Source organism: Aulonocara stuartgranti (assembly GCF_965226115.1).
Source record: "Aulonocara stuartgranti genome assembly, chromosome: 12".
NCBI lineage: Eukaryota > Metazoa > Chordata > Actinopteri > Cichliformes > Cichlidae > Aulonocara > Aulonocara stuartgranti.
The window spans coordinates 28,082,388-28,107,312 of record NC_138948.1 but is presented as its reverse complement, the minus strand read 5'-3'; the positions used below and the strand labels follow the sequence as shown (position 1 = coordinate 28,107,312).

The 24,925-nt window shown below is 41.6% G+C and overlaps 3 protein-coding genes across 4 annotated transcripts; 2 read left to right on the top strand and 1 right to left on the bottom strand.

The window, feature by feature from the left end:
- Window positions 1-482: 482 nt before the first annotated feature.
- lgi3 (leucine-rich repeat LGI family, member 3) lies at window positions 483-11,462 on the top strand. Its single transcript, XM_082556172.1, has 9 exons — window positions 483-1,157; window positions 1,943-2,014; window positions 2,627-2,698; window positions 6,312-6,383; window positions 6,525-6,596; window positions 6,902-7,071; window positions 7,181-7,345; window positions 7,441-7,531; window positions 8,659-11,462. The coding sequence occupies exons 1-9, from the start codon at window positions 955-957 to the stop codon at window positions 9,386-9,388; spliced, it is 1,647 nt and encodes a 548-aa protein (XP_082412298.1). The 5' UTR covers window positions 483-954; the 3' UTR covers window positions 9,389-11,462.
- chmp7 (charged multivesicular body protein 7) lies at window positions 11,373-15,162 on the top strand. The gene is made up of 10 exons (XM_082556173.1): window positions 11,373-11,638; window positions 11,744-11,915; window positions 12,234-12,419; window positions 12,516-12,649; window positions 12,796-12,844; window positions 12,960-13,079; window positions 13,163-13,261; window positions 14,025-14,082; window positions 14,181-14,396; window positions 14,476-15,162. Exons 1-10 carry the CDS (start codon window positions 11,376-11,378, stop codon window positions 14,529-14,531), a joined length of 1,353 nt encoding a protein of 450 aa, XP_082412299.1. The 5' UTR covers window positions 11,373-11,375; the 3' UTR covers window positions 14,532-15,162.
- Window positions 15,163-15,256: 94 nt separating this feature from the next.
- On the bottom strand, window positions 15,257-24,380 carry ccdc92 (coiled-coil domain containing 92). 2 transcript variants are annotated; one of them, XM_082556176.1, is made up of 5 exons: window positions 24,312-24,380; window positions 23,942-24,079; window positions 21,159-21,331; window positions 20,632-20,673; window positions 15,257-18,055 (listed from the first exon to the last, which is right to left on the bottom strand). In XM_082556176.1, exons 3-5 carry the CDS (start codon window positions 21,292-21,294, stop codon window positions 17,247-17,249), a joined length of 987 nt encoding a protein of 328 aa, XP_082412302.1. In that variant the 5' UTR covers window positions 21,295-21,331; window positions 23,942-24,079; window positions 24,312-24,380; the 3' UTR covers window positions 15,257-17,246. The 2 variants fall into 2 exon arrangements, with proteins under 2 accessions (XP_082412302.1, XP_082412301.1); XM_082556175.1 differs by having other exon boundaries at window positions 23,942-24,129; window positions 24,312-24,364.
- Window positions 24,381-24,925: the final 545 nt, after the last annotated feature.

Sequence of the window (24,925 nt, the reverse complement as noted above, 5' to 3'; positions counted from 1 at the left end):
ATATTTGTAATTGCACATTTGTTTATTCTGATCCCCATTACCTGCATTATGTATTTGAATATATTAAAGCAACGTGTATCACCATATAAACAATCTGTAGCAATAACACACAAAAAACAAGGGTTTGTTTTTCAGCCATTGTTGTTACTGATTACACTTTTTCCTGTTTACTTACACATTTGACTGCCGAGATTGAGAAACTCATTTCAGATTATTTCATAACATAATAATACACTTCTGTATATTGGGTAGCATTCATATTCTCCTTCTCACTTTTTTCTTCCTTCTTTTTGAGTCATGTTTATTTTAATACCTTCAAAATAAGAGAAATCTCAGCACTGGCTGCTGTTTAGAAGCAGACAGAATAAAAACACCCTCCCACACATACAACCACTGACACATGAAGTCATGCACGCACATATTGCCTGTGTCTTTGATGCCTCCTTGTCTGCTCTCCTGACTGCAGAAGCTTGACAGGATTCTGCACCTGATGAGACGTCTTCTACAAGACCCTCTCATCTTTATCCCGTCTCTCCCTGCTGCTGCCGCTGTTTTAGAGGTTTTCTGCATGCGTAATAGTAAATAATTCACTGTCAGCGGCACTGCAAACAGGTCCTGGTGGAGAGAAAGCAGCCTCGCTCATCATTCCTGCAGTGTGCATCCTGGCAGCAGCTCCTGACAGGGACACAGAAAAAGACTGCACAGATCCAGGGAGGCTGCAGAGCACCCACGCCCACCGAGGATACACAGGCTTACCCTTATTCGCCCTCCTTTCTACCTTCCTTTCCTCTCTCACCCACATCCCATCTTATCTCTCTCTCTCTCTTTCTCTGTCTTTTGTGCGCTTGTGTTGTAGGCAGGCTGACCACCGCCTCTCAAACACGCCACTTGCTACTGATCTAAAACTTTAAGAAGAAGCTCACTCAGACAGCTCCCCTTTCCTCCCGACCAACGATGCTGGAAATCGGACCAAGATGGGTGAGGCTAGCCTGCTTGTCGGTTCTGTGTCTGTTTCTCTGCCTGCCGGGGCAGTCAGACAGCAGGAGAGCCCCAAAGATACCCCGCTGCCCTGCAACCTGTTCCTGCACCAAAGACAGTGCCTTCTGTGTGGATACCAAGGCTATCCCCAAGAGTTTCCCCCCTGGAATCATCTCTCTGTGAGTTCTCTGTTTATATGTTTCCCTCTCGCTCAGCAGAAGCATCTTTATCTTAACCTGTGTGAAATCTCGGCAGTCTGCAGGCTGGCACCGACGGCTACATCACTGATGTCACCCTGCGTTATGTAATGATGCATGAAAAACCCCTCGCTTGCCTTTTAGTTACTTTAAAGTGAACAAAGGTGCGTCTCCTGCTGATGTTTTCACAATGCAGCTCGCCTCTGCATTGGCAGTATTATGTAACAGTGACAATAATGTCCCTTTACGGCGAAGGCATGGTAAACTTAGTTGAGGGAGCATGGCAGTAAAAATCCTATCAAGCTCCAGGGAGGAATACTAACAATAGCTCCCCTCTCTCACTGCAGGAGACCTGCTTCTCCTCTGAGAGATTTAATCTTGAAGAGGGCACAGAGAGCTGCTTGGTAAATGGAGCACAAATAATGAGGAGTGAAAGCTTGACTGGGGCAAGGTTATGTTTCACCGAAAAGGTTACAAGGCGCTGATGATGTTAACCCCCATCACTGGTGTTTGACTGTTGGGTCAAGGGAATTGAAGAGCACGGGCTGGTGGTGGTGCCCTCATTTAGTAAGAGAAAAAAGTAAAGTTCTGTTGGCCTATCGAATGATGCAGCCACGACTGCAATTCAAGCTGCAAGCACATGACAGGCAAAGATGACAGGCTTATAAAATGACAAAGAAATATTAAAAATCTGGTGTTTTCAACCCTTAGACACAAACATGGCGTGTGACACATCTGATGACATCTGCTGTTGTTTGTCTACACAGGACAATGGTGAACGCAGCCTTCACTACGATCCCTGAGGGAGCCTTCTCACACCTTCACTTGCTGCAGTTCCTGTGAGTTGCCTGACCACGCTACACCCTTAAAACTGCACAACATTGCAAACTTTTGACTCACAAGCTCTCAAGCAACCAGTGTACAGCTATTACCCCCTTTATAAAACGCACACACGCTGTCACGGCGCTTTGTCACACAGGTACGCTTTCATACAGCACGCGGGCATCTTTTGTTTAGCAGGGACAATGAAAGGACTTGAGCCACTGTACTAGAAATGAATGGTTATTGAAAACAGTGGTGACAGCGCAAGTAATAAGGGTTAAGTGGCTCTGTATCAGTGTCATTGCCAATGACTGACTCCCTTCACTTGTGCTCTTCTAAACAAAAGGGCCTTTATGTCCTCAGATGCAATCATAAGTAAGGCGCTCGTGTGCACATCTGCATTTGTGCGTCTCCTTATAGTCCTAATGTGTTATTGTTCAAAACATTTGCCTTGCATTGAGATTTACACACTGAAATTGTGACAAATCGTTTTAGGATAGCAGGACATTGGCTTTTTTTGGTTGTTTTTTTTTAACACTTTAAATGGCAACCAGCTGCTTTGTGTCTTCTGTTGTTGGACATGTAGAACTCTAACAGTAAGGTGATTTAACTTTTCCTTCTTTGCGCAGACTCTTGAATTCCAACACCTTCACTACTATAGCTGATGATGCTTTTGCTGGTCTGGCTCACCTGCAGTACCTGTGAGTGTCTCACTTTCCTCATTTGCAAATTACTTTTATTTTATTAATTTAGTCTTTAAAGCAATAAAATTCATTGTAGTATCATATTTCAGTTTACTGTCTTATATGCACTGATAACAAAAATGGTATCTTTGGTTTTTGTTTTAAAACAAGAGTTTGTATAGTACAGAGCAAAAATCTCCAGTCACCTCTCATTTCTGTATATTTTGCTTCCAGATTTTCTTGTGATTTCCCAAAGTTGTCTTGATCAATAGTTCTCCAGGCTTTCTGAAAGTCTTTTGAAAGTTTCTTTGGTTTTTTTTGGACATTGGCTGCTTTTTCTCTCATTTTCAGTTCAGTCCTTGTACCTGAAATATTTTGTTTTCTTTGTTTAGTGTTTTATTACCAAACTCACTAAACAATTTTGCTGACCTATATGTAGTTACTCACAGATATAATTTTAATATTAATCTTAATAAAGCTATTGATGCTTATGGACAAGATTTTATTTTCACCCTGGATAGCTTCAATCTTTGTTAGATCTGTTTGAAAATGTGTTCATCTTCCTGCCCACATTAAGGGCTATATGCTCGATTTAGTCTGCCGTTCTGGGGTCACACCTTTTCATTTTAATGCTGTGGAGTTTCCCATCTCAGATCAAAGCTTACCCTCTGTGACAATATTTTGCCTCTAAAAAATCTCAACAGAAACATGACACTTCCCCCTCAAAAGCATTAATCTCACCACACTCACCAGTTTAATTATTTCCTCACCCTTTATTTCTGCTGCTGCTTTGGTAAATGACTATGATTACAGTTTAACCTGTGCATTCAACTCGCTGGATCTATTTAAAACCCGCACTGTCAGAGTCTTCTTCATGATCAACCTCTGAGCTCTGCCAGCCTAAACCTGTGGGATGACTCAAAAGGCTGTCTAAGAAAATTGAATTGCCTGTGCATGTAGATTGGCTCAATACTTACAGATACTGCCTAATCAACAAATTACTCAGCTTGGATGAGACAAATGGAATAACCTTATATTCAATAACCTCAAACAGCTCTTGTTAAAATCACTGGTGACCTCTTTTTTGGATTAGATCCCATGCTTCTCATCATCCTCATCCTCCTTGACATTCAGTCCCAATTTTGATATAATTCTCCATCCTCTGTTAGAATGACTGCCAGCATTGGAATCCAGGACACAGGACTACAATGGTTCACATCCTACTTTTCTAACAGGAAACAGTTTGTTCAAGGCTCTCTATCAGCCTCATTCACACATGGTGTCCCTCAGAGATGCTGGGACTCATAATTTGTAATACTTTCATAATTTATTCATAATTTATTTATAATTTATTATTTCTAATTTTGGAATACAGTTTTATTTCTATGCTGATGAAACACAACTTTATGTTTCCAAAAACCCAACACATACGTTCCCCCTTTTATCCCCACCACCTGCCTATAAGCCATCACCACTTGGATGGCAATCAATCAGGTCAAACTAAATGGCAATAAAAGTGAAGTTATCCTTATTGGCTCAAAGTAATCTCTTTCAAAAATCTACCCTTTTGTTGTCTCTATAGATAGTTGTTGGGTCCACACTTGTACAAGTGTCAAAAGTCTTGGATTCATCTTGGACAATACTCTCTCGTTTGCTGCCCACCTCAGTGATTATTTACTGTCAGCCTTCTTCCACCTGTGTGACATTTCCAGACTACGCCTTTTTCTTTGGATTATTTTTAATGCCATTCTCGTCGGTCTACTTAAAAAACTCATTCATCAGCTCCAAATGGTACACAACTCTGCAGAACAGATCATCACTAAGTCTAAATTTAATGGATTGCCATTGAACTAAGCGAAAAAAAAATATTTTGCTCATTACTTTCAAAGCTCATAGTCAGTTGGTATCCCAAAATCTCTCAGACCTCCTTTTTCTCACAAACCTTTCTATATTCTACTTTCCTGACTGGTCCCTGTGTCAGTCATAACACTGTGTGTTTCCAGTCATAGCAGACAGTTCAGAAAAGAATTAATTTCAAAATATGACACTTCCAATGCAGTGAAAACATACCTGGACAGGTAAAAGATACTGCAACAGTATCGGTCATGGATTGGCCACCACTGAACCTCAACCTTATTGAATCAGCATGGGATCATGGTGACAGAGATCAGAACAAAAGGCAGCAAACATCCAAAGAAGAACTTTGAATGTCTTTCAAGAAGCCTGGAGAACTATTATCATACCAAATATTGATTTTTCATTGTATAAATATATATTGTGTTTTCCTTATATACTCCATTTCCATATTTCTTTTATGTTTGCCCATTTCAATAAATCGCTGCCCCTCCCATTTCTTGGTAAAACATAAAGAAATGAGGAGTTTTGCACAGCGCTGTATTTTTTAAATAGAAATAACATATTTTCCAAACTAATAAACTGAATCTTACTGTGCTACTGTTACATTATGTTTAAAAATAATTATTTCATTGGAGCTGTCAGGGATTCATTAAACTATGTCTATAAAGTAAGTCTTTTATATGGAGGTCCACAACGGCAAAACTAACAAATAAATAAATAATTTTAAAAACCCAACATAAAATGTAGGAGACATTAGCAGGTTTGTTTCAGTTTGTGTCTATATTTCTTTATATTTGTATTCATTTCCATATTTATTTTCACACTTTGATTAAAGAATTCATTTTTCTCTTTAGATAGCAAAGCAAAAGTGTAAAAATAAAACACAGAAATACGTTTTATTAACAGTTTTGGGGAAATAAAAAGGCAATGTGAAAATAGTACATAAGTAGCTACGTAAACAAATTACTTTTAGATAATAATTTGATGGATAAAAGTCAATGGAAAAAAATATATAGCTAAATAAATACAGAAGCAGTTTCAATGTTATACAATAATTAACTAATTCAATCCCAAATATATTCATTTAGTCAGTAACGGTCCTCCATAGAGGGCATCTTATTTCTCAGTGAAGTGCATAACAGTAATCTGCACAGAATTCCGCAGTATTGCAAAGAACGCCAAAAGTAAACCAGAAAATAAATTTGCCCGCGACAGCAAGTGTTTTGCTTCTGCAGTGTGATCAAGCTGAATATGCCATCTGTGAATCGATGAGCTTTAGAGAGTCGTTAGCTGATGCTCTGGGGTGTGCAGCTTTCCATGATGGCTATGCCTCAGGCTGCTGGCCTGCATCAGTGCCAGTACCATCGCTACCCGCTGTGAATTCTAATAAAGTAATAATATCATATCCAGCCAGAGAGTCTGCATATGATGTACAGCATGTCCTCGGATATCAATAGACAAAGACAGAACAGGATCAAATGATGCTGAACACAGAGCTCTCTGTAAGACTGTGGGTTTTAATCAGATAAAGCTAAGACGGAAATATATTTTTTAACATTTAGTGTTTCAATTCCTTGCAGTTAATACAAGGACCATTCAATAAGAATACATCCAATACAAAAAATACAACACAAAAGAAAAAGTCAGCCCTTGAAAAAAATTGACTAATCCCTGAAAACCCTGCTGCTGCTACAGCCTCCGTCCAATGACGAATGGCTGAATTTCAGAGTTTAACATCACTGTGTGACATATGAATAATTTGTTCCCTCCTCAGGTTCATTGAGAACAACGACATCCAGGCTCTCTCGAAGCATACCTTCAGAGGACTCAAATCTCTGACTCATCTGTGAGTACTTTTCTGGTAACGCTTTCCAATAAAGAACCTGTTACTTAGCAACACGACCGAGCTAATAATCTATGCATTTATGCAACTAACGCAGCCAACTGCTTACTACAAATCACGACACGATGACAACTGTTTTTTCAGCTCTCTCTCAAACAACAACCTGCAGCAGCTGCCCAGAGATCTCTTCAAACATCTAGACATCCTCACAGATCTGTAAGTGCGCCCACACTGAAATCCGCCTCAACATCTCGAGTGCTTTGACCCTACAGTCTGTCACTATGAACAGTGGTTTGCTCAGATTCCCCCAAGGCCTCAGTGGAGCGCCACACTGCAGCCAAATGGTCCACAGAGCTGTCTGACTGGAGCATGAGCTTTGTTTCTATTTCGGTTCTTGTTTGAAACACACACGTGTTTTTAAAAAATGAACTGTTTGATTTGCACTCTTTGCTGAAAGATTTAAGTTTGAGCTTTCAAGACTGAACTTCACATGTTTTCCCTGATCCCCACCTGCTACTTAGAGACCTGCGTGGGAACTCTTTCCGCTGTGACTGTAAAATCAAGTGGCTTGTAGACTGGATGGAGAAGACCAACACTTCTGTTCCCGCCATCTACTGCGCCAGCCCCTTTGAATTCCAAGGACGCAGAATCCGCGACCTTACACCACGAGACTTCAACTGCATCAGTGCAGGTTTAACCTTAATCTTTTATTAGACTACTAAGACTGAACTCCTGACTGACTACTTAGACTTCTCTTATGTCTCTGGCCATGACGCTGCCTCTGGTTTCTCCTCCTACAGATTTTGCAGTGTACGAAACCTTCCCTTTCCACTCTGTGTCAGTTGAGTCCTATGAGTTCAATGGAGATCAGTTTGTGGCCTTTGCTCAGCCTGATTCGGGGTTCTGCACCCTGTATATATGGGATCACGTGGAAATGGTTTTCAGGAGGTTTCACAACATTACCTGTAAGTTGCTGAGGATGAAGGCATATGAGTGTGTACAGCGCTGTGTTAAGGAACGGGTCCTGATGTTTTTTGACTTCCGTGTGTCTCTCTTGAAGCTCGTTCCGCCGTGTACTGCAAACCCGTGGTGATTAACAACACACTTTACATGGTCGTGGCTCAACTTTTCGGTGGATCTCACATATACAAGTAAGATTTGTTAGTTATTTCTCACATACCACTGGTGACCTGTAAAATGTCTCCAGTATATTAAATATGAGCAGCTAAGTACATAGTGCTTTATTTCCCTTTATTTTTGAGAGAGTAACTCCACTCTAATATCTGCTGGGTAAATTTGAAGCTTGAGTAAATACAGGGAAACAGGGAGAATCAGTGGAGCTTTAAATAGTGCAGGAACGCCACAGATCCACACACACAGGTCAATATTGTCTTTAGAACTTTATGCCAGGTTTTTCTGACACTTGGTTAAGAGTGTGAATGGGGTCTGTTTTAGCCCAAACAATGATTCTTTCTTAACCCTAACCAATAGTTTTGTTGCCTAAACTTATCCAAGTACTTTTGGTTCTTAAACTGTGTCTGAAAACTGAAACACAGATCTTTTGAAAAAAAAATCAACACTAAATTTAGGTTTACTGTGGAATTCAAACCCGCATTTGCCATTTATCCACTATTATGTCATTCTAATGTGGGCACGTTTGTCTCTTTATGTACTACCTCTCCTGTCTTGGCAAAGCCTTTCTGGCAGAAAGCCTTCACACAAGTGAAAAAGATTTCTGAGAGGTAGGTACAAGGATGAAGCTTGACCAAGTTCAGAGTGCAAATGGAGTAGCTCAGGCTCCATTCATTAGACTCTGCAGTCCGCAACACTTGCCAAGAGGAGCAAACAGCTGACCCACCTCTCAATAGCCACACTGCACCCTAGCTAAGGCTGCGGTTAGTGGCTTGTGGCAAGAAGCAGTCGTGTTAGCAGTAAGCTGTCAGTTACAGTGAGCGTTCAGCAGTACAAGCTGCAGTTTGTTTGAAAAATAAATACTGCTTGGCAGGTGTATTTTTACCTTTATAATGTAAAACAGACTCGTCAGATCTGTGATCTGCTGCCAGATGAAGCAACCAGTCACACAAGGTTTTATCAAAATATTTTCACCTCATAGCCTAAAATTACTGATGCTTTGCAGCTTTTCTGCAAGGCTAAGCTGACCTGCTGCTCTTACCTTTATCAAAGATGTGATAAAAGAGTCAGTGAACCACTCATCTAACTTTTTGAGCTAATTGTTTAAAGTTTTGGGAATGCACTGACAGCATTTCTGCTAACACAGGTGGGAAGAGGACCCGCAGCGCTTTGTAAAGATCCAAGACATTGACACCAGTCGAGTAAGGAAGCCCAACTTTGTGGAGACCTTCCAGCTGGACGGCGAATGGTACTTTGTGGTAGCAGACAGCTCCAAGGCGGGCTCCACTAGCATTTATCGGTGGTACAGCAACGGTTTCTACTCCCACCAGTCCCTCCATCCCTGGCATCGAGACACCCACGTCGAGTTCCTTGACGTTGGGGGAAAGCCTCATCTCATCCTCTCCAGCGCCTCTCAACCACCGGTGGTTTACCAGTGGAACCGAAGCCAAAAACAGTTTGCTTTCCACTCGCAGATCACAGAGCTGGCCGATGTACAGATGGTTAAGCACTTCTGGGTGAGGAAAGTTCTTTACCTCTGTCTAACACGCTTCATCGGTGACTCCAAGATCCTCCGCTGGGAAGGGCAGCGTTTTGTGGAAATCCAGACTCTCCCCTCCAGGGGCTCAATGGCAGTGTACCCTTTCATCGTGGGCCTTCGCCAGTACCTCATTCTTGGAAGCGATTTCTCCTTCTCCAGGGTATACCTGTGGGATGACCTCACTCAGCGCTTTCAGCCCTTCCAAGAGCTCAACATGAGAGCCCCAAGGGGGTTCAATTTGGTGTCCGTGGACAACAAGGATATCCTGCTTGCCGCCAGCTTCAAAGGCAACACCCTAGCCTACCAGCACCTGGTGGTGGATCTCAGTGCCAAGTAGACACGTTCGAGCAACAAGAGGTGTTCCTGGATATGTGTCAAACGTGCCAAACGAGTAAAAGACTGTTTTTGCCATGGAAATAAAAGTCTGCTGTTTCCTCTGATGTTTTAAGCGAGGCAATTAATTAAAAGAGTATTTAAACTATTTTTATGCACTATCCCTTGATATCTGAAAGAATAACATGTTCTTTGACTTAATAACACAAGTGTCATGTCATTGCTGCATCACTGCTCCAGGTAATGTTGTTTTTGGATTACGTTGTATATCATACTAATGTGACAATGAGATGCATGTGCATCTACTGGATCATTCACTGGTAATTGTACAATTGACAGTAAATCTTCATCAGTTTTCTAACTTCCAACATCTTGGCTAGCTGATCTGAGTAGCTACTTGCATGACATTGTATATCTCTATAAAACAATGCAATAACATAAATCCTTGACTATCTTTATCTTTACAAATGAGATATTCATGGATCTGTTTTGGATCTGCATTTCTAACAAAGTGTCAGAGCAGATCTGAGGACGCATGAGAAACAAACTAAACACAGAAACTACGTAGACCTACTTGAGCATTGGGCAGTTCGGTTTTCTTATGATGTTTATAAGATGAGTTTACACAGACATTCACTGATTTTATTATGCTGCAGATTTCCCTGCTTTTCATGGCTGAGTTGGAGGTCATGTACAAAACTTTGGGATTTGTGGGAGCAATACCATACCGTCTCTCTTTCTTCAACTTTGGGATTTGTGGGAGCAATACCATACCGTCTCTCTTTCTTCTTCTTTTGGCTGTTCCCGTCACAAAAGCAGCTCATCTGCCTCCATTTCATCCCATCCCTAGGATTCCCCTCTGTCACACCAACCCTCTGTTTTTTTCCTCTTTCACTACCTCTGTGAATCTTCTCTGCGGTCTGAACCTTTCCTCCTGGCCGGCAGCTCCATCTTCAACATCTTTGTCCAGTATACCCACTATCTCTACTCTGCACATGTCCCAACCAGCGTCGCCTTTCTAACTCTGTCTCCACGTATTCATTTCTAATTCTGACAGCTTGCGCTCCTGTCTTTCTGTCATTTCTTGTCTCCAAACTAACTGCCTCTCACACCTCCACCCGCTCCACCCTGCCTTCACTCTCTTCTTTACCTCTCTTGTGCATTGTCTGTTGCTTTGGATGGTAGATCCCAGGTATTTAAACTCCTTTCACGTTTCCCAACTATCCGACACTCTCTATGGAACTATAACAAAATCACTGAATTATAAGACAAGGTCAAGATCCTGTCGCAGTCTATGCTTTGAACAGTCACAAACTGTATTAATTCTTGCTGTGTACATCTGCACATGACTGGGATGGCTGTATAATTAAATCCTATAATTAATTAAATATGGGCTCCAAATAGTCTTGTGTCTTGTATTTTATGTGGTTATGCGTTGGGACACACCTTCATTTACACTGTGAAATCTGGTCCATGATGGGTAATGTCCATAGACTCCATTAAGAGACGTTGCGTACCTCTCGTATGCTCATAAGCGGCGCAACCGTAGCATTCATGAGCAAGTTGAAGGGGCGCTTGCTTTGTTGTTCGGGATGTCCCTGTGGGTCACCCCGACGTTTTTACGCAGTGGAACGACTGTTGCCGCCTCTCCGTACGGCTGAGAATTGTGAACTCATGTTACCACACATTGTTGTTGTTGGAATGTGAAACGATAGCTCGCGTTAGCGAGATATTTTATTAATGGTTAAGCAGCTCAGTTTGCTGTGGCAGGTGGCATGTGAATGGTAGGATTAACCCAGCAGGTGACATCTGGACTTACATGTTATTAAACGTTAAGCGGTGATATTCTGGCTCTTTTTAAAGGGCTCCTGGTGGATGTTGCTAGCTAACCAAACGCTGCTTCGGTTTTAAGCTAGCTGCTTCAGCTGTCCGATTGGCAAAAACAGCAAGCTAGCCGATAAACAGGTTTACTGAAGCTTTGTGTGTTACAAATGTCGAACTCCGCTGAAATTATGCTCCCCCTCGAATGGGACGACGATGAGCGGATGAATTTTATGTTCTCCGACTTCAAGGAGAACCGAGACGTCAACACTACGGACTGGGACAGTAAGATGGACTTCTGGACGGCTCTGATCGTGAAGAGCTGCAAGGACCGCCGCACCGTCTGTGTCAATCTGCAGGAACTGAACAAAATCTTCAAGAGAAAAGAAAAGTCACCGCTTGGCTTGGCTACTGTCATCCAGTCCATGGCCACGTAAGTGAATCTCTGCCCCCCCCCTCCTCCTCCTCCTCCTCACTAAGCCTGCCAGTCTGGGTCAGTCTACTTAGATTGTCTGTATTTTTCTTTTTCGGCGGACAGATGCGGGAAGATCCAGAGGGAGTCGGAGTTTGCTGCTAATGTGGACTGTGGCTGGTTGTCCTGGGGTGTGGGTCTGCTGCTAGTGAAGCCTCTAAAGTGGACCTTCTCGGCTCTTTTGGGTAGCAGCCGGGTGCATTTGGAGGAGTCTTTTGTCATCATTGAACTAGTAAAGGTTTGTTGTTCTCATTAAAGTTCACATATTCATAGCAGCTGACATCCATACATTCAAGCCACTGAGATCTTTACATTTTTAGTTATACTGTCAATAACTTCTCTAAGTTATTACTGTGCGCATTTCTTATCTTGATCTCCCATAATGCACTTTAAGTTTCATATTGCAGTAGATGTCAAGCCCTGATGCTGCATATTAGTGAGCCAAATTAAATGCATCTTGCATATTTTGAATTGCAGCTAGGATGAGGGATTTCTCTTTCCATTTCTCCAGTATTTTGCAGCCATTAAAATACAAAATTCTCTTTTTGTTCCCCAGGAGAAAGCAGCAGAATTACTCAGGGTCTATCGCAGCAGTGAATTTTCAAGCTGCTCCATTGTGTCATTTCAAGATCTCTGCACCCTCTCCTCTAACATCTGTGCTGATGAGGGCACCCTATGCATGGCGCTCCTGCAGCTGCAGAGGGACAAGCAAGTCATGGTTTCGTTGCACGAAGGCGAGAAGGTAAGTCTGCCCACCATTAACAATCTGCACATTTAACATTTTCAGCGACATCTTTATGTAAGGAATCTCTCTGTCCTTGTGTGTTTTCTCTTACAGATTGTTAAGTTTTGTCTACCTGGACAGGACCGCGTGTCTGCGGTTAGTGACGTGGACATAGGCATCTATCAGCTGCAGCGCAGTGAGAAACTGCTTGGAGAGCGAGTTGAGAAATTGGGCCTCGAGGCTGACAAGTAACTCACATTTTATAATAAACGATTGATTTGGTTTGTGTGCTACTCGTGTCATCAGATTTCTTTAAATTTTATTTTATTTTTTAGGAACAGTGATTCAGAAAGACAGATTGTTGCTGAAATTGCTTTACGTGATCTAATTGCAGGTGCAAAGAGGAAGCAAGGATTCTGCTGCGGGAAGGGAAGAAATCACAGGTTATTACTAATGTTGACTGTTTAAAAAACCCAAAAAAAAGTCATTTAAGCACTTGCAACCAAATATGCGATGGCAGTCACAGCACCTATTTATGTTTGCTGTCAATCCAAAAAGGCACTGAGGTGTTTGAGAGGTCGCAAGAGGGTAGAAAAGAGAGCAGACAACTTATTTGCCAAGCTGGAGTCCATCAGGGAAATCCTGGATCGAATAGCCCAGTCACAGAGTGATAAGATGGTAAGGGCAACACTAACAGGAGCTGCCACAGCCTTATTGTACAGCTGTTTATAACCAAGCTGGTTGTTGTCTCATGTCTTTAGGTTATGCAAGCATATCAGGCTGGAGTGGCTGCCCTGAGGCTCTCTCTCAAAGACGTGACTGTGGAGCGCGCTGAGAGCCTTGTGGATCAAATCCAGGAGGTACACAACTTCTTTTTATGTTCAACTTAATTGCATGTTTTATTATTTTTAAGTAGGACTCATTATGATGTGTTCAGAATTTGCAAACTGATGATGACACACAGCTCTCCCCTACATAAGCTGCCTTTTATAGGTTAAAAGTAGTGGTATCAGTGCTGATATTAGATATACTTAGGGATGGGAATTGATAAGAATTTAGCAACTCTGATAACATTATCATTTCTCATTGGCTCCACTTTGACAGTCACCACCATCTCTAAAGCAGCATAACAAAGCACCTAAAAAGGGAACTGCTTCAAAAAAAACTCCAACAAAGCACAATTCCTGCTAAATATGAAAACAACAAGTAAATGTGTTTTCACTGTACAAAAAACATCACTGAGTACAAACAGGCCATGGCGGAGGAGATGATAGCAACTAGGGATGTGCAACTCTGAAAAATTACTGATGTGATCACATGGTGCAAAAACAGAATACAAAATACAACAACCCAGGTAGAAAATACTTTTCAGTGTTATTATATGACAGCATGGTTAAGTTACTTTAATTATTGTTGGACTAAAGTCTTAAGTGGTTATTTTATACTTTTTCTTAAAATGTACATGTGGACTGACCTCATAACTTGAAACTTTAGTCATAATTAATATGAGAATGCATCACTCTAACAATATATGAATGACAAAAACATAAGGAGAAGGCATAATAGATCCACTTTAGTTAACTCCAGCATTTAACGATCTTCATGTATCCTCTCTGTAAACAGTTATGTGACACTCAAGATGAGGTGAACCAGACTATATCCAGCGGTGTGACTGCTGCAGGTAAGTCATTCTGTTTGAGTTGTATCTACAAGATGCTTTATATCTGATTTTAATAGAGCTCTAAGTTAATCATGTCTTTTTGTGTTTTTGTTCTGTAGATGAAGACATGGATGAGCTGGAGGAAGAACTGAAATCTTTGTTGAATGATTCAAAGCCAGATTCCGTCTCCGGTTTACCCACAGTCCCAGCAACCAATCTGCAGCCCTCTGCTGAGTCCATCCTCAGTTCTCTGCCCGACATACCTCAACGCCCCTTGAATATTAGCACCGAGCAGCTGGAGGAAGAATTAAATCAGTTGACTCTTACAGATTCAGGTTTGCACTTTGAGTTTTGTTCTCTATCCAGCTTTGTTGTAAGTCTTTTGAAATAACACACAGTCATTTCTCTGTCCAGGCTTTCAAAAGAAGAAATTGACATCGCCAGCCAAGATATTAGATCCTGCACAGTGACGGAGCAGGCAAGACGTGGCAAGCCTGAAGGTCTTCATCGCATATCAAGACAAAGTGAAGCTCTTAGAAATTAAAGCGAGTTCGTACAAGTTAAAATAATACTCAGTAGTGATTTGAGGGATTGTGAAGCCAATACCACGTTGACAACAAAGCACTTTCTGTCATTTGTCGTTGAAAAAAAAAAATTTCCTTATTGTGGGGGCATGCCAAAAAGGACTTTAAAAATATATATATTTCCCCCTCTGTGCACTTTTTAACTTGAGCGCTTTCAAATGCTCTCAAGTCAGGAGTGAATGTTTTAACCCCTTGAAACTGGTTCTTTGGTATGTCACCACTAGGACATAATTTTATGCTATTTTTGAGAAGAGTAAGAAAACAAACTGTATTTGTTGTTTATTGTGTGTTTATTATTGTGTGTAAATGTCCATCAATAGCAGTCCTGTAAAGTGCATTAAGTGGCCTTTTGGATTGTAAATATGAACCTAAAAGGAAAGAGAATGTTATGCCAAATGATTTATAAAAACTGCATTTAGTCTCAATACAGAGTACCTGTAAAGACTGAGAAAAGCCTACCTTAAGTGAGTTTAACCAAATATGCCATATCAAAAATAAAATTTATTTTAATCACTCATCTGTGGTGCTCGTGCGTCGGTCCCTGTGCTCAGGCTGTGCAAAGGAGACAGTTAGTAGTTGTTTGGAGCCGCCTCTGGAATAAACGGAGAATAAACAAGTGTAATTTGAATTGGGCAGACATAAAGCATTTTTCTATTAGAATTGACCACAAAAGCACTCTGGACTGGGTAGGGAAGCCCGCACAGGAAGGCCCACTAGGAAATTTACTTCTTGCATCAAATATGACCCTAAATATAGTTGTACTGTAAATATTTAGGAAATTACTAGCTTTTCCAAAACTTCTGTCACACAGTATCCACTCGTCAGCCACTTTAACAGGACCTCCTTTGAGTACAGTGAACCTGCTGGAGGCAGCCATCAGACTATAGGTACACTGTGGTCCTGGTCAGCAACAATACTAAGGATAGGCTGTGGCACTTAAAGGATGCTCAGCTAGTACTAACAGGCCTAAGTGTGTCAGTAAATATCCTGCACATTTTCACACCACCACAGGCTCAATGGATATATTCATGCTTTCATGTCTTTGTGCCAAATTCTGATTCTATTATCATGTTACAGCAAAACTCGAGACTCGTAAGACTAAGTATACATTTAATCTTAAAGTAACATTTTTGCCCTAAGAACTGGTTCTTACAACCAAATCATTGAAGTAAAATATTATGTTTTACAAATGTTTTTTTGGTCTATGACTTATGTTTTTAAGGTATTGTTTACATGTAATGCAGTCTTTGTTTTCATACAGTGACTAATATCCCTTCAGTGACATTTTCTTTTAAAAATTGGGACACCTAGTGTCTGGTAGAAGTACATACACAGGTAAGTATAAAAAGGCAGATTTTTTCCTGATGTGATTCAGTTTTTATTTTTGTTTAAATCTAAGAACAACAGACTGTAAATGGGTCTAGCATAACAATGGTATTGTGAGTTATAGTCATGTGACTGCATGGCTGCTGGTGTAGACAGGTGTGCAAAACAGCCACAGTTTGGATCATGGAGAACACTTTCAGTGTGGCCCATCAGCCACTAACAGAAACCCAGTAACCCTTTGAAAAAAATCATTTATTGTTTATTGTACTGTTTTGTATAGTACACCTTACAGTGAAAAGCAGATTATTTAGTGATTTTAATTACCGTCACATTGGTGGTGTAACTACAGTGAATATCTGAGGTGTTGTTGTACTTTCTATTGAGTCCTACAATCAATAATAAATAAAAAAAAAGGAATTCATTACAAATGTACAGCTTTTATAAAGTACAATTAGTAATATCACAAAAATCCTATTACAGCAGTGTTTTTGAAAAAAATGCCCTTGCATGACAACATCAATGGATAAATGTTGAAACTAAAATTTAGCTGTCACAGTGGCTTACACTGTCTCTCAGAAACACGCACTCGCTGTCGCTCTCTCTCTCACGCCTATTGCTGTTTTTCCCAGTCAGCAAAGGAAAAGATGAGAGTCCAGTTTTCACCTTCGCAACTGCCAATCGTCTAATTGCATATTACACAGCTCATACCTACAGGGCTGTTATTATACTGATATCACAAGCAGATGAAAGACATTCAGGGAGTAATAGTTTAATTATTTCAGCTCTATCCTAAGCAGCTGCACACAGCTTGTTATACAGTTTGTTGATATGTCCAGAGAAGATGAAGAAGACAGAGATATGTAAATATAACTATTAGCCATGACTACATTATGGAGCTCGTGTATGGTAAAACTGGTTCAGCAGGCACTGATGCAGATATTTGGCTAAGAATTTGTTGTGTGCACCATGTAAGACAGAATGAAGTGAAAGCCTAAGCAAAAAGTCAATGTGTGATAGTACAAGGACTCACTGGGGTGTACAGTAAATAAACATTTGGCATGCTTTATAGTAGTCCATTTCTACTGTATATGAAAAAAAACAAAAGTCCTAATGGAATACCATCACCAAATCATAATATACTTTCATAGTTTCTTTTTTAATATTGCAGTGTTGCGTCAAAAGCAGGCTACAAAGTGGTTCAGGCTGCTTCTTGTTCTTGCAGTGTGGTGTGTATACAGTAGATGTGCATTTAAGGTGCAGGTTTGCAGTGCAGTGTTAAACTGTCCTGTCGGCTCCCGAGCGCTTCCGAACAACCTTCTCCTCGTTGACCTGGTCCACTGCCAGAGTCTCCACATCCGCCTGTGGCGGAGCCAAGGGAGGAGTGCCATGTGGAATGCGGTGTGCCACGCCCACGTGAGCCCTGTACTGACGGTCCCGTGCGGGGCTGTGTCGCGGACTTGCCGTAGCGCCCAGTGGAGGAGCATGTGAGCGCTCAGGGGCAATGGGAGGGATGACAGCAGGCCGCTCACGAACTACCTGTGGTTCAGGAGACTCTCTGCCTGCCTGCAAGAAGGGTGTTGGGTCAGGCATGGCATCCACTGTCTCCCGCAGCACCATCCGTCTACCGTCCGCTCCAAGGCGATACACCTCTGTCAACTCTGGATGTAGAGGCTGGGAGAGGCTCTTCTTCATGCGGCGACGTGGGGTTTCAGGCTGCCTGTCCTTGGCCGGTGGAGGCGTGGGCTTGTACGAGGTGACAGGACTGGCGTTAGGGCTGGCCTCAGAGGAACTGCTGGCTAACAGCTTTTTCTTAGTGGCATGTAGTTGTGAGGTAAGGTAAGCAATGGTACTGGCTCTCTGCTCTAACTCCCCAGACAAAACAGCCAGTTTATGGCTCTTCATCTTAAGCTCCTCCAGGTACTTCTTTTCTCTCTCTTTGATGGTGTTTTCCAGGACAGAAATCATGGCGTTCTTTTGCTCCAGGTCCCTGAGAAGCTCTGTGTTCTCCTCCTCTTTCTTCTTCAACTGGGCCTCCAGCTCCTCACACCTCCTTTGCAGCTCCCTGCATCGGGCCTCGCTGCTGTCTGCACACACAGAAAAAAACCCAACAGCTCTTACATGGAGTACTGTGCAAAAGTCTCAAGCCACCCAACATTCCTTTATATGTTGACAGGAAAATAGGAAATAGTGCAGCAATTACTGAAAGATGCAAACATACATGTAAATACAGAATAAAAGGAAAAATAGTTTGATAATTCTAACATGAAAGTCAATATTTGATATGACCACCTTTATTCTTCAACACAGCCTGAACTCTCTTAGACAAGCTTTCTTGAAATTTTCTTTAAGCAGTCTTAATAATGTTGAGGTCTGAGCTCTAATGAGGCCAATCCATTCTATGTTTTTCTATCCAACTATGCTTTGACTGCATTAGCAATCTGTTTGGGATCTGAAAAATAAAGAAAATAAAGCTGTTGCTAGTATGTTGTTACTCCAGATGGTGCTGCAATGGTATTCTACTTTTCTGCTTTCATAATTGCATCAATTTTGATGAGATCCCGAACTCCACTTGCTGAAATGCAGCCCCAAACCATGACAGAGCCCCCACTGTGTTTTACGGCTGTAGACAATTTCTGTTGTCCCTCTATCCTGAATACCTCCGTACATACCGACAATCATTTGAACAAAAATAAATAAAATAAATTTTAAAGAAATTTCAAGTTTGGAATCATCACTCTGTAAAGACCTGTTGCCACTGACTATCAGTCCAATTCTTCAGCCTTTTGTCCTCATTTCCCTTGCTTAATAACAGCTTCTTGACAGACGCACTTCCACTGACATCATTTCTGATGAGGCTTCAGTGAACAGAAGATGAATCAAATGAAGAGTCAGATGCATCTCTCAGGTCTCAAGACAGGTCTTTCTGTTGGAAACGACTTTCAGATACTGTTTATCTAGTGTAGATCATTTTTAAAACCTAACATTTCTTCTATCTGTCCTCTGCTTGTTCAGTTTTAAGGACACTGCACACCATGCTGAGACATGCCAAGTTTTCAGCTAACAGCTCTTTGGGAATCACTTTGTTGGTGCAAAAATACTCATGTAAATCTTAACTCTCTTAAACTGTGTAGTCTTTGGCATTTTTCATTTACACAACTAAAGAAACTGGAAGAAATTTTGTGTTGTTGTGACTGCTAGTAACAAAGTGCCTAAAGATACAATTTAAAATAGCTTCTTTGCTGGTTCATCCCTTGACTTAGCTACCATTTTTATGCTTGAATGATTAATGACAAAATAAACAAACAAAAAATAACAACAAACCACCACTTTAAAAAACTACAAGAAAGTCTGGCTCCTTGGCAGCAAAATATTAAAAATGACTATATATATATATATATATATATATAAAACAAAGACCACCGGACTAATCATTAGTGCAGTAAGTGCAGACGCTGACTATAGGCTGACAGAGATGGTATGATCCTACAGAGACTCATCTGCAGTGGGCAGAGAGCTCCTGTCTCACATTACATCTTTGGTAGACAGAGTACTCCCATGTGATCTCCATCACTGCTGCCCCCACCCAGCCTTGCCCCACCCAGGTACAATCAATGTATAGCTATGTTTGTATATGTGCAAAAAATATGGAATGAAGCACATTTGTGTATTTTTTATTCAGTAGAAATCCTCAATCCTTTGCAATTCCTTCATTTAGTCTAATCAAATACAGGGGTGGTTACAGCAATGTTATATCATTTTTTTCACTTTCTGAAGGAGGGGCTGGTACATGTTTGCTACAGCTAGAACAGCTGGGCCCTGCTAAAGTGAGCATTTAGCAGTGTGTGCATTAGTGCTGTGACACATAATCTCATTTCCTGCACTCCAATCTCTGAGATGTCCCCCACTAACATGATAGTGCTTCTGACTGGAGGCCTTGACAATACTGATTGAGGCTGGGCCTTTAAGGACACCAACTACGTAATGTGCTCCTGGTGACATACTCACTTGCACACATCAGTGTGGCCATCAATAGTTTGTACATAAATTAAATTGTATTCCGCCTATCAGGTGCCTTTGAGGCTGAGCTGTGGAGCAGCATGTGATTCAGACCATGTCATGGCCCTGGTTTTATGGGGGAGGGGCAGGTGGCAATGAGCAATGGGAGCTGCAATAAACAGCAGGGAGGCCCACACTGCAATACTTCTTGGGTGGGAACAGGGAGAGTGCTGTGCTCCCAGGCCTGTCCACTGACACAGACCTCTATTTCAAAGGAAAAAACACTGATTTACAGCCTTTACTGCTGTGGGGGTTTTGTGCTGCACAGTTTGAAGTAGTTACAGAAAATGTAATATATCATTCTAAAACCCAAAAGACAAAGAATAAAAAAATATTTTACCTGGGGGAAGTGAGTATAATTTGAAACAGTTTTTTTAGCTTCTCTTGTCAGAATACCAGTGTCATGTCAGAAGATTGAACTAATAAGACTGACTGGTCTAAAAAGAAAAGGGCTAGACCAAAGGGCTCACACTGGGAAAAACAGTGTGTAAAGCATTAGCAGTAATCACCTTTCCACAACAAATTAATGGCATCGCTAACTCATGACAACAACGCTGAATGCCAGTGGTATAACTGGTGCTTGTGTACTACAAATGATGCTTACCTGAGGGATCGGAGCTTCTGATAGTGAGCTCATACGTCAGGTCTATGAAAGAAAAAGAAGAGGGTTATTTACAATGCCTGCGCTACATGAGGCTAGAACAGGGCAGCTATCTAACAGCATGCTCCTCACATACTAATTAACAGCAAAGCAAGTTTGGGGAAAACATGTCTGTGCTTTCCATATGGCAGTGTCCATTTAATAAGATTAGTGAGAGCTCATCGTCAGCTTTAGTAAACAGGTTAGCCCTGGATACAGGAAGTCAGGGGCAGATCATGCTGTTTTCTCCTTTTCCTGGGCGACCATATTTATGTCTGCTGCGTGTATCTATTACTGCCAGTAAGTCGCCATATTTTTTCAGACATATTTAGCACTGGAAACGCATCATCTTGCTGACCTTTAGTTCCAGGCATAAGCTTAGGTTCAGCAAAAGCCTCTGTTTTAAATTCATGAGCACTCCCTACCACAGTTAAGATTAAATGTGTTGGTCTTCCACAGCAGCGTGAAGTCCTACTTGTGGCCCTTCTCACCTGTGCACTGCTGCTGTAATCTGCGGATCTCTGCATGCAGCCCCTTTAGCGTGTTGGCGTGGTCCTGCTGGAGGAACAGCAGGTTTTTCTGTGCACTCTGCAACTGATTTTCCAGTGTTACATTTGCTGACGCCATGGTGGATTTTGTTCGGACACACAACTGGCCTCGCAACCTCCAGGCGGACATGACAGAAAGGAGACGAGGTAGAGACAGAGAGAGTAAAAAAAAAAGAGAGACAGAGAAGAAGACCATAAAAAAAGTAATCACATCAATTCTCACCCATTTGGCTGTAAGCGTGAGATTTAGGATACGGTCTAACTTTGCTTTCTAAGCAAACCAGCCAATACGGGATGATACCATTAACCCCATTTACAAAGAAGGGCATTTTACATTTAAACTGATCATCCAAAGGCAAAAACGGCAACTCTGTTTGTTGTTTGTTATGCACAGTAGCTGTGTCGGATATCATTATTGCCTGGGTCAATGCTAGAATAAGACTATAGCAGAGAAAGGCCAGTAATGGCTTGCTGTACTTAACGACCAATCACTGAAATTAGGCTATTGATTTATAATACAGAGTGGGCCCTGCTGGCCTTAAAAAAGGCATCTGAAAGGTAACACTAATCTAATACGTACTAATCCAATTTACATATTATCTTGTAATTTGATAAAGCGACGCAGTGGAAATGTTTTTCCTCTGTGAGAGTCTTTCAAATTCAGAATATCTAACAGACCCCAACAGTGAAACAGCATAACATATGTCTCTATTACATAATGCTCTCATTAAGTGTCCATAACACCATCAGTCATAACACTAAATCAAAGCTGAACACATTAACAGATGTCACGGTGAGTGACACTGGGTGTGGCTTGCCCCACCTTCTTCCACACTCTCTTCACTGAACATCCTTGTCTCCAGAGGCGAGTCTCAATATCTCCACCCTCTGTTAAACTGTGCTGAGGCTTCAGAGAACACTGATCTCCACTAAAATCCCCTCCTGTATACAGAGGCAGCCTCTGACTGCAATCATAAGTGTGTTTCAATTAAACATCTCTGAGCTTCCCACTCTTACATCATCTAACTTATATGAATAATACATCCCATGCACCTGACCTAACATGCTCCCTAGTTTTAGCTCTCACGCGCCTGTGTGTTTTTGCCATGAAAACATGTGATAACCAAAACACAGCCTGGCACATACAGCTGGGGGTGTGTCACAAAGGCTGAGGAGATAATCTATTATTGATGAGTAATGTGCGGTCCTTCCGGTAGACCCTGCGCTGCAAGCATATCTCTCATCCCATCTCCTTCCTAGAATAGCTTTGATAGCTTTCCGCTTGCAAAGACGTGACCTCTGCCAACTTTAGTAATATGGCTCATGCCATAGCATGGAGGTGATTCAAAAAGTGTATGGATGCTCAGTGAATTAAAGAAAGACAGTTCCTCTAAGATGTAAATCCTTGCCATTTGAACGTGTTTACTTGACTCTCTTTTCCTAATGTAGCAACCAGTATTTCCCCACACAGAGAATATAAATAATCAATGAACTGCAGCAGCAGAACGAAACATTAGCAAATAGCTACTATCCTCAGCCATAACTCCTTCGCTGTCACGCCCTGTAATGATGCTGAAACTGCACGCAAACGTGCATCCTTCAACCTTGGATTCCACACTGTAAACAGAAGCTTCCCTTCCAGCATCTTCTCTAAATCTGTTGCTTGTATTTTATGGAAAGATGCAGTCTGGGTTACTCTCCACAATAATCACGTCCTCACATAGAGTCATGTTTATGTCATCAACAAAAGAATTAAAAGGAAAACAGAGGCAGCTAAAGCTTAAGTGGTCTAACTACAAACAACGCCTGCAACTGCAACAGGACAGATAACGCTACGTGTTATTAGACTGCGCTCCACGACACTTTTTCAATTTCAGCACCTGCATTGCGGACAGCACCCCGAAATGAAGCCTCCGCTGGTCCTGGCGGTAGCTGCCAGAGGATCATTGTTTTAACGTTAATCTTCATCCAGAGACTTAATTCTCGACTTGACCTTCTTTATCTGTACCGAAGAATAAGAGAAAGTCGTAAATCAGGCCTGACGAACGGTGGAAGTGAAAGGCTTCAAAACACCCCACTTTATGTGGTCTTTTTGACTCCGCGTGCTGTTGGATGCCATTGCTGCGTTTCAAGGGGTCATTACAAAGGCTGTCTTGCAACCAATGCTATGTGCGACTGTGGTCCAGGGAGGAGCTGACCAGTGTCCAGCAAACAGTACATTTTCTTTCTCTGGTGGGTCACACCAAACCACACTTTACAATCACCCAAAAACAGCCTGCTGCACGCACAAAGCAACCGACCAATCCTAGCATGAAGATGGGGTTTTATTTAGCTTTGTGGAGGTGGTCAGGTAAATTCGGGATACACTGAATACATCCAACAGGGCTTATCCGTACTTTCGATGAAAGTCCTGCAGCAATGCGCACACATTAGCAGGTGCCATGCCATTATTAACGACATTAAGGCTTTTTCTGACGTGGAATAGACAAAACAATTTAAAAGTTAAAATGTAGTTTTATTGAGTGTGTTTAGATTAATCCCAAATAAAACTGAAGCACACAAAAATTAGCTTCAGATAAACGAAACATATATTTTAATGTGCCGATAGCCTCCTTCGAATAAAACGGGGTAACTACGTAAGCTATGAGGCTTTCATTGATGCTAGCCTAGCTTAACTGCTAACAAGGCTACAACAGTACCTTGACGTTATATGGCGGAGAGCTTACCTTACAGCTAAAAATACTCGGCCGTCGAATATCTTCTAAAATATCGGGAAATGTGGATAAACAGACTAGCCACACCGGCTAAGCGCAGTCCGCCTTGTGGGGCATGTCAAGGATGCTGCTGTCAAGGGTTCGCCTCCGCTGGGTTAAAGAGAGGGGTGGCTGTGTCAGTTTCCTATCATCTCCCCGAGCTACTAGACAAAATAAAGCGGTGCATCATGGGAAACCTGAACGTTAAGCGATACAACCATAAAATGTTCCAGACCAGTGACTTTTGACCAGTTACATTAAAGTTAAAGGTTAGAATCACAGCTTGAATTTACGTGAGCTGAAACTAAGCAGCTCACGTAAAAGTAGAATAGAGTCTACTAACCTTTAAACGTCATTAAATGTGGAAGTAGCAGCTCTTACGGACGTGCCACCGTTTACGGGGAGAGCGTCGTCACCATAGCAACAGAAACTGTCACTTGTTAAGGGGTGAGGCGTACACGCCATCTAGTGATAGAGTCGAAGTAAGTAGTTGTTATGTCAGGTGTGACGTGTCATAACTTCTTGATGCTTATGATAGTTTATTCAGGCGCTAGGTTTGATTTTTAGTTATGTCAAAGCGCCTGGAATGCGTGAAAAAATAAAAATGAACGAAAGCTGTTGGACAGTACAGCTGCAGGGCAGCAGGGGGCAGTATTGCCCCTCAATTACTGTGTAGGCGGTAAAACAACAGCAACAGTTTTTTCCTTCCACTTTTCACATGTTTTGACATTCCACTCTCTCTATCTCGTTTTGGCTGCACTAACAGAGTCACACTCTCTAATCAACAATTAAAATGATCACTACCAAGTTCATCACATTAACACATAAAAACAGAATAAAGGTAAATTAACAAATATCTGTTCAAATTAGGAGAGAGCCAGTTGAGATTAAATGTGTTGGTCTTCCGCAGCAGCATGAAGTCCTACTTGTGGCCCTTCTCAGCACTGCTGCTGTAAT